Below are 13,988 nucleotides of genomic sequence, written 5' to 3' on the forward strand. Positions count from 1 at the left end.
ATCTACCCCAACTGCTGCTCCTATATACTCATTTCATAAGCCCTTATGTTTAGAATACAGATTTCATAAACCCTTCTGTTTAGAATAGATTTCATTTCCTATCTAAAACAAACATATGGTATCAAACAGTCTTTTAATGCTCAGATTTAAATTAGTTTTAAAGAGATAAAAAGACTGAAATAGTTTTGCTATTTGAACACGCTTAACGACAGCAATATTTATATAAACACACTGGCAGAGGAAATGGTAAGTTCCTTATATCTCAGTGGGCCCACGGTCTCATTTTAGAAACAACACGTTTACCTAAAACATTCATAATACTATATATAGATATGGTGGACGGAATGACTAGGAAACCTACTTGCAACAACTTTTCAGCGCTCAAACAACGGAATTCTGACTTACAAAGGTGCCCCTCGGACCCAACCTAAGTGTTTGTCAGGGATGGCTCACTTCACCTGGTTGCCACATGGCCTCGGCCAGTTTTGTGCAAATATTCAACCAATGGCCGGAGTGTGCTCAGGGGTCCGTGGCTCTGCAGGTAGAGTTCACGCTGCTTTCTCTGAAGTTTACCTCCGAAGAATCTCTTGATCCTTGAAAGCAGGATTTTCTCACTCTGTGTGTTGCAAACCACTTAGGAGTCTTGAAATCCACGAAAGGGGTCATGATCAGCATTCTGTACCATGGACGGTATAGAAACTGGTACAGAAAATATCAGTCTGTGTTACACATAGTAATGATATACTTTGTTTTATAGCACAGTTAATACTTACGTGTGTGCCAGCTTGCCATGTAAAATGCATCTTTCTGGCTTTGAGTCATGATCTAAAGTGTTCAAAGGAAAGAAAAAGAGCTCTAAATTTGCCTTGGAGGATGCTCCAAGGCAGGTTTGAACCCCATACTGGCTTGAGAAGTTTCTGAGGGATTACAAACTCCTCAAAGAAACACTTGTAGCCCAGGAATGAGCCTGACTGTCTACTTCCAGAGCCCTTCTGCTTTTGGAGCTTTATGTCCTGTTTAACATTTATTTTGCTTAAACATTTACTGGGAACTTGCTAATTTTAGGAACAGTGCTAAATCCTGGAGAAACAAAGATGAATATGACATAGTCCTTGACCACAAAGGGTTCTGAAGAGACTGACTTATACAGGGTAACACGTCAGACGATGTCACCAAAGATAGCCTAGCGGTCACTGCAAAGTGCTGTAGAAGGGAGAGGGAGAACTGTAGTTATAAGTGGTGCAAAGGGCTTCGCAGGAGACTCGACGCCACTGTGGGTGGGCAGTCACCTACTCAACCACCCACCTCCGGTATGTCCAAGGTCCCCACGTAGAACCCTTTGCACTGGCTGATCCTTCTATTCGGAATGCTCTTCCGCCCTTCCATCGCCTCTGGAAGCAGTTCTCTCACAGTCACTTTCTATTCCTTTACCCTGTTTAGTTGTCTCCATTGCAAGGTTACCAGAAATACTCTGTGCATCTGTTTACTGAATAACTTCAGACTCAGCCAGAAAGGAAGCTTCTTCAGAGCAGAGATCCTATTTATCTTTTTACTGCTGTATGTCAAGACCGTGGCACCCTGCGGCACTGTATAAATGTCTGTTAAATTAAAGAAGGAATCGAGAGAGTCAGGACAGGTGTAGGTTGAGCAATCATACAGGGATACAGGTGGGTCTGAGCCAGGATACACAGAATTAAGTGACAAGTCAGCAATACAGGCTGCTGATTCAACTTAGAAGATCAGATGCAGAGTGTATGTGTGCCCACGGGTCAGGGAACTGGGTGGGGGTGGGGAGTGAGGGACGCAGAGTAGGAATCACCCTTAAACCTCAGAGACAGGCTGGTATTAAACCCAGAGAGGCTCCTGGCTTTTTACGTGTCTGCTTCAGAGGAACCCAGACCACTGATCCAGCTTCATGGAAATAGAAAAACCAGAAGCATGACATGTCATTGCTGATTCTCGAGCATGGGCCATGTTAAACCAAGGCAGAGAATCTGGAAACCGGGCTGCCTGAGAGAACACCGTGGCACAAATTCCGACAACACTCCCAAAGTATCAGTTCAGGAAAAAATCATTTATTTATTCCAACTTATTCTTCACGGGAACGGTAGGTTCCAGGCAACTCCTCCACGATACTGAAAGTTTTCGGTAATGTTAGCGGCAAGTTAGTTAGCACAACTAAAGGAGACTGTGCATGTGTCATACGGGCGTGTCTGGGGGAGAAATGCTGACATTTTTGGCAAAAACAGCAGACCAAGACAACAGCCACAGCAAGCCCATCTATCCGTTGCTGTGGATCACTCTGATTATGAGTCACAAGCATGCAATCGCTGGCATACAGAAACTCCTGCCTAATAGCCGTGAGCAGTTTGCCTTTGCTATCTAAGTGTCACAGACTGAACACACTCTTGCCCGACCTAAACTCGGCATTAATACCCAAATCACAGCCTGGGGAAGCTCAAAATTCCACTGTGGGAAAGAAGATAAACAGCAACAATACAAAGATGCAGCCCATTTTAGTGCTGCTAGTTAAACCAAATGCATTTAATCTTTCTCCAGCATCTAAAATGTCTGTCATCTTCTCTTGGTGGAATAAATGATATTGAAACACTCCTGCAGGAAGCCCATTTCTTGAAGGCTTTGGGGCACATACCAAATGGCAGAATTAAAGACCCTGGTTACACTCAGCATCATAGGGCACAAATGGTTAGGCTGCCGGGGGACATGCTGTCCATGGTTCCACAACCAGCGAAAACCACATGATCACCACCTACAGCACTGAAATACACAACTAATTTCTGTAGTCTAACATATACATAATCTGCTCTGGAAACAAGGGATAGACTTCAGTAACTATCATGGCATAAGTGTCTCAAGCATCTATAAGAAACCTACCCATATCAAATGGTTTCTTCTCACCTTAGTCTAGCAAGACAAGGAATTAAATCATAGTGTCTTATCAGAAAGAGCTGATTAACGTATCTGGACCAATGTCCATGTAGTCACAACCTCCATTACCACAGCTAGCAAGTTCTATCATTCGGGGGGAAATTTAAGTACACATGAGGCACATTCTTAGGGAAAAGGGAACTTTTGCAGAAAATTTTAGTGTTGCATATGTGGTCATAGCTATCCTCCTCAATATCTCACCAAGCATCAGGTATGATTTTAAATGCTCTGTGGGTTTATGAATCTTCATAGCAATTCCAGAGCTTGAGGATGACTATTAAAGTCCATTGCACAGCTAAGGAAACAGAGACCAAAAGAAAGTTAGGTGATTTGTTCCTGGCCACACACCAAGGACATGGGAAGAGTAGGATTCCAACCCAACCAGTTGTCTTTAAAAGACTGTCCCCCTGTCTGCATCCACAGCACAGCCTTCTAAGGAGACTCCTGCGACCAAACCAAAGCAGATTCTGCCAGACCAAGGTCCTGGACATGCTAATGTAAAGCTGCATTCGTTTTCTTAAGGAAGGATAGTGCAGTCTTACTAAGCACCTGAATGGTTGAGTCCATGAATGAATGTATCCTTTAAAGGAGGAAAACCTAAAACTGTCAATTACACTGAAATTCAAGTTGCAGAAGAAATATCACTGAATGGAATGTCCTTTAAGCAAATGTTTCCTGGCTATAGGATAGCTATAGGGCATCCAGTTAGGGTCTGGGAAGAGGGTCAGGCTCATTCTAATTGCAAAGAAAAAGAAAAGAGAGAAAGAAAAGGGAAAAGAGAAAGAAAAGAAAAGAGAAAAAGAAAATGGAAAAGTGAAAGAAAAAGAAAAAGGAAAAGGAAATACTGCTGCTAAAAACAAACATATGAAAATTAAAAAAAAAAAAGTATATGATTTGGGGAAGGTGTACGCACCAAGATAGATGCAAACCCAGTGACCATAGCTATCAGAGGCACCCCCTCAGCTTCCCCTTTCTTCCATATCCTTAGCTGGAAGGCCAAAGGTAGGGACCCATCTAAGCAGCATTGCTGCCGTGTACAATTATTATTTTAATTGACATTGTGCTGTGTTAATGAGTGCCAACCATGTGCCAGATGGTGCTGAAAACAAAGCCTTCTCTGCAATCCCGCCCACTGGGATCACCACCTCTCCTCTCTGTGAAAGCGATCACAAATGTGGTAATGAGCTAACTCCAATGCAACCGAACTTCTAATCCCCCCGACACTTTCTGATTGGGCACTGCACCAAGATTTGGCATAGAAAAGGCACCTGGAGTGCTGTCGGATGATCTCTTTAGGGATAATGGACCAGGGAACTGAGCCTGTAATGATTTCATATCAGTTTGTTCAAGTTCAGTTGCTATTAATTGGGTTCAAGTTCAGCTCCAGTTCACACAATCTAAATAAATAGCTGTTGAAACCAGCTTAGTGCCTGGCACAGTATGTATCTTTGTAACTAACAAGAAGCAAGCAAAAGAGAAAGATGTAGAGGGACATCTTGCATAGATACTGTCTGGTGTAAACAGTCTGCCTAGTGGATGTGTGAAGTAAGGGGGTGGGGGGACCCAACAGTGTTCTGGCTTGTTACAGTTGTGCATGGTTATATTGCTTAACAAATGATAATATTCTGAAGAATTGAGCCTGAAAACAGTTTTAAACATAGTAAAACTTGCACATAATTCCTGGAACAGCTGCAGGCAAAATGCTGGCTTGAAGTTAACATGGTCTAGAATCTAGACTTTCTCTGTACTTTCCACCTACCTTGGCAATTCTAAGGCATTAATTCTACTGTAATTTAAGAAAATCTGAAAAAGAAATGTTTTAGACAAATTCACTCTTAAACAGAGAAAAGGAGCAATATCACAGAGAAAAGATCGATTTAAAAATAGGGCTTTGCATATTTTATGGGAAAAATCAACCTCAAATCTATTTTGTTCTAGCCCATTAAGATTCATTCTAAGTTGGTTTCACTAGAATGAAATTTAAAATACATTTCTAAAGAGCATTTGTAGGAAATTTTGAATGGAGGCATTTTCTAATTCAATGTTGGCTGGCAAATTCCGATCTCTGGTAAATTCAGTCATAAATAGTATGTTTAAAACTAGACTGGTTCGAGAAGATACTGGCATGGTTATTTAACAAAGTAACAGAATTATATATTGAAGGCAATTATGTACAGATAATATTAGACAGGATATATAATACACATCTATTTTTTATGACACAGTAATATACCTTTTAAAGTAGGAGTAGCTGAATTTGACTGAATATAATCATTAGATTTGTTATCTTTGTATTGTTTAAAGCTGAACAATGAAATAAGATGATGATTACTAAAAACAGAAAATTATGGAAATAAAGGCAGTATAAAGGCTTGAATTTATTTGAAAAAGGTAACTTCCTGATATTTTGGATTTTTTGGATCTTCTTTTTTTGGTTTACTTTTCCTAAACAAAAGCAAAAGGCATTTGATCACTTGGGAAGAATGTGGCACCCTAATAACGTATCTGACCTATAATAAAGTGTAAGAAAAAAAGACAAGTGGTATGGAATTAAAAGGACCCAGATTCCCTATTTCTACCATTTACATCATGTACGAATAGGTCAAGTTCCTTAACTTTGCTGAATCTCAATTTCCTCATACTTAAACTAAGAATTAAAAGAAAAGGCACCAGGTCATTGAAAAGAGTGAATGTGAATGAATAATGTGTCCAGCAAAATGCCTAAAACATACTACGTGTCCAATAGTGTCCCCTCCTGCTCACCACATTGCAATCCCATGTACTCTGGGTTCCACTCTGTAGTGTTTCCAAAGTGACCACCTCCAGTGGCGGTCTGAGCGGCTGCTGAGAAGTTAACCCTAAAAAGTGAGCGGTAATAATTTGTGGCCCCAGTGCTTCATCAGAATCAGGTAAATCTATAACACATACTTGGCTTACTATGTAGAATAAATTTTATTGTTTTATAACAAAGTCTAGATCATTATTTTATACTACATTCCAGTTACTCATCATCTGTTCCCGAATCCTCAGGAGAGTTTTAAAATCTGGATTTGGCCGGTGTGGATGTATTTCTATTGAACGGTTGAAATAGTCCTTTTCAGGACACATTTCCAGTTGTAGGCCTATCTATATAGGTTTACGAAATTATTCACATTTGCTTTATTTACTACATTAGAGATCTGCCATTTTAAGGCAACCCATAGATAATTGTGCTTTCTTTGCTCTTCTGTCACCCATCACCTCTCTCTGAACTCTGTCATCCTTTCCACTGAGGTGCTCTGAGGCAAGGTCGCTTGGGGACTCCCTTCCTGGTCAGATTTCCAGTTCAAGTAGTCGTGGTCTCTGAAGGGAAGGCCTCTAGCGGGACCTCACTTTCAGGCTGACAACTCCCATCTGTTTCCTGTTAGCCTGCCTGTGTTAACCTTTGCCTTGTTTGCTTGACTTTGCCCATCTCTAATTTCGGATGGAGTGCTCAAGGACAGGAGTGCAATACAGTGTTCCAAAAGACTAACCTTGAGGACAACTCAACAGAATCTGCCAACTTAAGTGCCCTACCCCCTACCCCCAGAGTTTTTAAACGTGGAGGGAAATGCCACCTTACTGCAGTATTGCCCATCTGACTTTGACAACATACAGACATTTCAAAAATAATTTCTTATATAGAACAAGTCCCCTAAATAAAATAAGCATAGATGGCACTCCCCAGATCCTTCCTAAATGATCAATTCCCTAAAGAAATGTTATAATTGTAAATGTGATCTGACCTGGAAATAAACTTATTTTTTTATCTGAAAATATAAACTCTTCCCCTTGTTTTGTATTAATGAATTTATAAGATGGGTACTTTTCCCCAAAGCCAGTGAGAACCTGTCTGCATTTAAGAAATTATATGAAGTGTTTAGATGAAACAAAGAATAACACGTTGATTTAATTTAACAAAAAGGAGATGCACTAAGCACCTATTATGCTTCTGGTTTTACAGGCAGTATTTGGTAGTATAAACCCATGCCTTCCCCTTAAGGAACACACAGGGATACTTGAAAGCACATATAAAGTAATATGAACCATGCAAGACAATTTTTTCACTAAGAACAAAGCTGAGCAGTGTAATCCACCAAAATGCTATATAAGATCTAAAAGGCAACTTGTCAATGTTGTCCAAGAGGTCAGAAGAGTCTACATGAGCAGGTGGGCCAGACATCACCCAATATTAAGGCTGAGATTTGAATGGATAGAGGAAAGAGGAGAAGTCATTCTAAGTGAAGGAAAAATGCAAAATCAATGACAAAGGGGCAGGGATGACCACAGCATGGAGCACTGGGAAGGGAGCAGGTAGGAAGACTAAGCATACCCAAACTACTCTGAAAAACTTAAAAGGCAGCTTTAAACTGCTTTAAGCCACTTTTTTTTCATATAAACTAATCATGTAAGAATGAGCTACAACACAAATACATCCCTACCTTTTCATGAAGGACTGCAACTTCACCACCATGGGAGCTTGCATCAGAGCCATAATCCAGAAAAACAGGTTTTAGGGAGCACTGTCCTGCCCACCGTGTCCCATGTCTTGGCCAGTTCTCTAAGCAACTTTGACTTTTACGTTTCCATCCCAGATATCCTCTTCTCTCTCTCTCTCCTTTCTCCAAATTTTTGTCTTTGTCATTCTGACATTTTTCTTTCAAGAACCATTCCTTCTACCTTCAAGGAAATGTCAATCAAAACCACAGTGAGGTGCCACTTCACACCCCCGAGGAAGACCATCATCAAAAGGATAGATAAGAACAAGGGTTTGTGAAGATGTGGAGAAACTGGAGCCCTTATTAACTGCTGGTGGGAATGCAAAGTAGTATGGCAGCTATGGAAAAGAGCAGGGAAGCGTCTTAGATGGTTAACGTCAGGGTTAGCATATGACCCAGCAATTTCACTCCTAGGTGTATATCTAAAAGAAATAAACACATGTGTGCACACAAAAACTTGTATATAAATGTTCTTAGCAGCATTATTCATAATAGCCAAAGTGTGGAAACAAACCGGACATCCATAAACTGATGAATGGATAAATGAAATGCAGTATATCCATAAAATGGAATATTTTTTGGCAATAAAAATAAATGAAGTACTGATACTTGCTGCAACACAGTGCATCTGGAAAGCATTACGCTAAATTCAATAAGCCAGTCACAAAGGATCACCTATTGTATGATTCCATTTACATGAAATATCCAGAAGAGGCCAATCTATAGAGACACAAAGTAGATAAGTGGTTGCTTAAGGCTGGAGCTGGACTGGGGAGTGGGTGGGGGTGGTGGTTAAGGGTTGTTTTGAAGGGGTGCAGTGTTTCTTTGTGGTGTGGTAAAAAAATGCTCTAAATTGTTGTGATGATAGTTGCATGATTCTGTGAATACACTCAAACCCACTGAATTGTACACTTAAAACAGATGGATTATCTGTTGTGAATTATATCTTAATAAGCTGTTAAAAAGAACCATCCATTCTGATGACTTTGGGTAAAAGGCACTTTTCTTATGAGTCGTAATAGTGCTAGCTTCTTAGAGCTGAGGGGGTACTGCAGGTGTGGGCCAGTGACAGAGACTTACTAGCAGAACTCATTGGCCAAGTAAAATATCGCATGGGACATAATAAGAAAAAACAGAAAAAACAGCAATATTTTATTAATCTACCTGTGAATTTTTTAGTTATAGAGCTAACTTAGATTGGTAACCTTTAGGCCAACTCAGCAATATTTAATTACAAGCTTGGGTCAAGAACAATGAGGCTCTCCTGATGAGGAAAAGTCTAGGTATAATACACTTATTTAAGTGTGCATATTAGTTTTATTATACCTTTCAAAAGGATTTAAAGTCAAACATTTCTGGAATCTTTGCAGAGCCATTTGATTTGACAAGGGATCAGATCAAAACATTTAATCTAGTCCAATACTCTGTTTGTAAATGAGAAAATTTAGGTGCCTTAGTCGTATGGCTAATAAGTTTCAGAATGTCGGTCTCCTAACTTTGGCCCTTCTTTCTACACTTATTGATCACATTTTATATTCTGAGTATTAAATTGAAGAAATCATGCTATACACTACAGATAAATAAGTAGATAAGTGTACACAGATATATCACACCATTTATTACTCCAGAGAGTGAATGCCTTAGAGGATTCCAAATCACTCCCTCTTACACTCCCAGTGCTTAGCGTGGTGCCTGACAGCGGCATATGCTCACTCAACACTGAAGGAATTAATAGCTGAGGAATAAACTTTATCTTCTAGTATCACTAAAAAACATAGATTTCTAAATGAGCCTTCTAGTCCCTATCTCCAATCCACCTAAATATCACCTCTGCTTGAACTAATTGTGTTACAAATTACACTTCTCTCCTCCCTCCTATCAGCACCCCTTTGACTTGTTTCTATCAGTGGTACCACCTTCCTGCTAATCACCATGATGGGACCAGGATTTAGAGAGTGCCTACACAGGACAGTTCAGAAGAGTCTATGACCACTTCGTTTAGGCAAATCGAGATTAAGCAGAAATTAAGTCAGTAAGCAAATCACTGATGCAGGCAATGACCAGGAGGAGGGGGTTCGGTAAGCACGAGAGTCCCTTCTTGAGACCAATAAGCAAAGCCAGGGAAAATGGTGAGATATTATTCAAGACAATGACCCAGGAGAGGGCAGATATTCACAGAAGTAAAAAACAATGAGTGTTGTTTTTTACTCCCTTTAGGTATTGGTAAGATGGTGCTGGAGTTTGAGATCAGTGAATGGTTACTCTGTGAACAATAACCAAAAATAAAACAAAAACACAACTCAGAGGAAATCAGCCATCTGCCAAAATGTTCTTGACCAAGAAAGTGATGGTGGGACAACCAAGATATATCTTCAGAAGCAAGAACTGGAAAGTGATTAAAATAAAATAAAAATTTAATTCATTCAATTTTTTTCCCCTAGAAGGGCATATTTATTACAACAACTACTACACTTGTGCTAAGTGAGGGTGCAGTGTTCTGTCTGTGCTATGAACTGGCTTAGCTGCCTTAAGTATTTATAACCTTACACTACGTATCTATAGGCCAGGCACTCCGTTATAGGCTTTGCATTTCATCGACACCCTGCAAAGGTAGATATGATTACCCTGTTTGAAAGAGAAAAATCCCAAGACAAGAGAAGGTACTTAATGGGGCAGAGCTGGGGTTAGAACCTCATTTAACTCCTACTTTTATGATCCTTCCTCCAGGCCACAGTGGTTTCCAGACACAACTTTCCTCGACATAGGAAAATGGGGAGTGGGAGGTGGCAGGGGTTAAAGAGGAAAAATTCAGAGAATATTTGCACAGCTCTGAGAACAGAATATTCTGCTTCTAAACATATAACCATGGATATTTAGATAGAAAAATCCTCTAGTAGAGAAGGGTAATTCACAGGCTGCCCAAGCTTAATGGAAATATCCCTCATGAATAATCAATTCCCTTTGTTTTAATTCTTTTTGCACTGAGTAGTCTTGGGCCCTGTGATTTGGTCTCCTGACTAGACTTTCCTGAGCAGGTTACCAAGCCCAGTTCTTGAGACAGATATTTCCTGTCTAGTGAAGTGGTCAAGTGCTGTAAGTTCACAAATCCATCTCTCAGGGGTTTCGGCCCTTGGAGCCTGCTCACCTTTGGAAAAATTAATAAAATTGTATGTGTGGATCCTAAAAGCAGAGGGGCCCATTACATAGAATTTTATAGTGATCAAAGGACTTTCATATCTACTGCATGCCACAGTGAGATTAATGTCACTTGAATTTATCTCTCTTCCATTTCTCCTAACTCTACCCTAGGTTCAATGATATTTAGAGTAGGCAATTCCAGACAGTGTATTTTGTAATTAGCCTGAAGTAATAAGTCTTGGTTAGATTCTCCTTACTTCTTGACTTTATGTAAAAAATGCCCAGTTGGTTTTCCCATTCTGGTTTCATTTAGCATGCAAGTTAAGAGACAGACATAGACTCAAATCCTGTTCGCCACACTTGTGAAATCTGTATGGACTTTAAGCAGGTACCATAACATGCCTAAAGCTCCACTTCCTCATATGTAAATGGAGATAATGGTGGAATTTATCTATAAGAATGGTGAAGATAAGAAATTCACCTAAAGTGCTGAGTACAGTGCCTAAAACACAGTGTTTATTCAATGCATTTAACTATTAGGTGACTATGCCTTCAACTACCTAGCGTATTTTCATGCCCCCATTCATTCATAGCTTTGGATCTGTCTCCATAGTGTGGCAACCCATGCCTTTTACAATGTGATACCAAATACTTTCAAGTCTATGGCCTGATGTACGTGAGGCTGATCCAGAGTCCCTCTCAACCACCATAACTTTCTCATTCCCTTTAAGCTTTTGCTCAGACTACAATGTACAGGAAACTACCTGTATCTGTATCATTTCTTTCTATTCCTTACTATTTTCTGGTCCTCATCTTATGTCCCAGTAAGTCCATGAATTATTCCTGTACCTCTCTAACCCCCAGTAAATTCTTGCTTCTCTGGACTCTTATGATATCGATGAGAACTATTTGTAAGTTATTCATGTGTGTTTTATTTAACTTGCATATATCCATTTCATTTTCCCACTTAGACTGTTTTAACTTTCCAAGGTTAGCATGTTTGGTCATCTAAGAAGGTAAGCTAAGAAGGGAGAGTAGGGAGTTCAGCTAGAAAGGAAGCACATTCTGCATGCCTAAAAGGACAGTGGTCCAAGTTCAGAGAAGCCAGAGACAGTAATACAGAAGACAGGCGGCCAGCATGGGACTAGATCAGTGACTTGCAAACCATGATCCATGGAATCCTATGTTTCCAGAAGAAGCTTTGGCACCCATAGGTGATCTTGGGCTTCTTGTTCCCATGTGAGTCAGAGTAACACCACGTTCATTCCTTTTACATGCTGGAGTTCTGCATAAAAATTTCTCGGAAAGAAATGGTTCAACAGGTTACGCAGCATCAGAAAATCAATAGACCACAGAACCATTCATGTCATTAGCAGCTCCTGAGTGCCTGCTCTAGACAGGATCCTCATCTGGGGAGTGAGAGTGGGGTACATGCACAACATGTGTGGAGACCAGTGTGGCCGTAATATGGAAAACAAGATGGTAAAGGAAATGAGATGAGCCCACAGAGGTAGGAAGGGGTCAGCACAGGTAGGTCTGGCAGGTGGGAAAGGGTTTGAGTTTCATTCTCTGTGCCACAGAAGACCATTATAGTTCTCAGTCATTATAGTTCTCAGTCCTCATGATCTGATTTATAGAGTATTTTAAATTCTACATTTATATTTTATATTTGCAGGTTATATTTTAAAAGACGATTTAAGCTGCTTTGCAGAGAATGGATTGTAGAGAGATAAAAGAGATTATTGTAGTTGTACTAGAGAGAAAATGGTTATTTGGCCTCGGCAGAGAAGGAGGCAGTTTTAAGACATTTCAGAAATAAAACTGATTTTTCTAATTTTTCATTTCCAGACAAATTAACTTAAGTGTGTTTGTTGGGAGTGGGGGGACTCAGAGCATAGAAATGCTTTGGGCAGGCAAACTCTGGATTTCAGAGGTGAACAAGCAGGCTTAGATAATAAGGCTCACAACTAGAAAAGTAAACCCATTCTTTCATTCATTCACCTCTTACTTACCAAATGGCTAAGTGCCCCACATTGTGCTGGATCCTCAGCATCCAAAGTCAAATAGGGCCAAATGTTCCAGACTAGGTAAGGAAGTCCACTGCATAGGAAGAGTCCCCAGTAGGAGTGAGACAGTGTGGTAGCAGAGAACACAGCAGATACCAACACCCTTTCCTGCATCCTCAAATTTGTTCATTCATTCATTTCCGTCATTCACTCATTCACTTCCTCAGTATGATTCAACTCAATGTTCCATATTATTGAGTTGTGAAACTCAAGACTGGGTCATACCAAGATGAGTAAGACCCAATCTGTATCCCCCAGAAACTGTTTGCATTTTGTCGAAGAGAAAGACATGCAAACATGTCAGTTAATGTGAGGTGTTAAAATAAAAATATACACAACTAATTGTTCATGGGACATACAGAATGTGACCTCTGCAGCCTTCAGCCGAGGCATACATAAATAAAGGCCCAAAGACAGGAACATTCCTTTCTACCTAAAACATACTCAGCTTAAACACAGAGCTCTGCTCTGGCTCTCTATATCAGGTTCTTTGCGTGCTCTTGTCTTCGTAGCACTTCTCAGAGTTTGCTGGGACATGCTTGTTACTTTTCTGCCACTCCCTCTAGACTAGGAGCTCTGTGACAGCAGGGACTGTCTGTTCTGCTACTCACTATATTCTCTATGGCGAACACAACACTTGGCAGAGAGGAGATGCTCAGTAAATATCTGTTGGATGTGTGATTTTTAATATCCAAGACAATCGTGGGCACATTTGGTAGGGCCAGCTGTTGAAATGCATGTGAAAGAACCTTACAGGAGCAATTACTTCCCAAAGCCCAGAAGTAAGAACGGTGAGTAACGTTACTGAGGCCCATTCCCTTCAGCCTGCAAACTGGGCCATCCCAGTCGTGAATTCGATATCACTCCCTTTGCTGCAACTATCCCTTCCTGCTCCATGCCTGAGAACTGTAGATAAGAAGGTAGCTCTACCCTGTGGACTTCCATACCTGCACGTGTGGCAGTCAGGCATCAGAATCACAAACGGAGAATGACAGAAACCTACTTGCACCTGCAGAAAGGTTAACACAGCTGCAGTTGAAGTCCAGCTGTCAGGAAATTTCTGGGTTTTGTAGACTTATTTGAAAAGGACATGAGGAGTCAGGTTGATATTAGCGACAGCATGCAAGTGAAGCTATTTTTATTTTTATTTAGCATATGGTTCAACTCTTATTTTCATTTAATTTAAAGTAGCAGCATGCCAACATGAATAATGCCTTTCTTAAAAATTCTCCAAATTCTAAGAGCAAAGTTGGCTAGCAGGACAATTTAGATAGCTAAGTCTGCAGCTAGGCTGTTAACACGGTGAATTTCCAGACAT

The 13,988-nt window shown here is 40.3% G+C and overlaps 1 protein-coding gene across 4 annotated transcripts in view; it reads right to left on the reverse strand.

Moving 5' to 3' along the window:
• Positions 1 to 13,988, reverse strand: part of PARD3B (par-3 family cell polarity regulator beta) — a 985,082-nt gene that overhangs the window by 535,606 nt on the left and 435,488 nt on the right. Inside the window, exon 1 of one of the 4 annotated variants that reach the window (XM_081813817.1) lies at positions 459 to 1,258. The exons of the other annotated variants lie outside the window; for them this stretch is intronic. Coding sequence (XP_081669943.1) covers positions 459 to 471 — 13 coding nt within the window. The 5' untranslated portion in view covers positions 472 to 1,258. Of the gene's footprint in view, positions 1 to 458; positions 1,259 to 13,988 lie in introns of those variants that run through there. 4 annotated transcript variants of the gene reach the window in all.

Source organism: Leptonychotes weddellii, chromosome 3 (genome assembly GCF_054177405.1).
Source record: "Leptonychotes weddellii isolate Sample4059 chromosome 3, ASM5417740v2, whole genome shotgun sequence".
Lineage (NCBI taxonomy): Eukaryota > Metazoa > Chordata > Mammalia > Carnivora > Phocidae > Leptonychotes > Leptonychotes weddellii.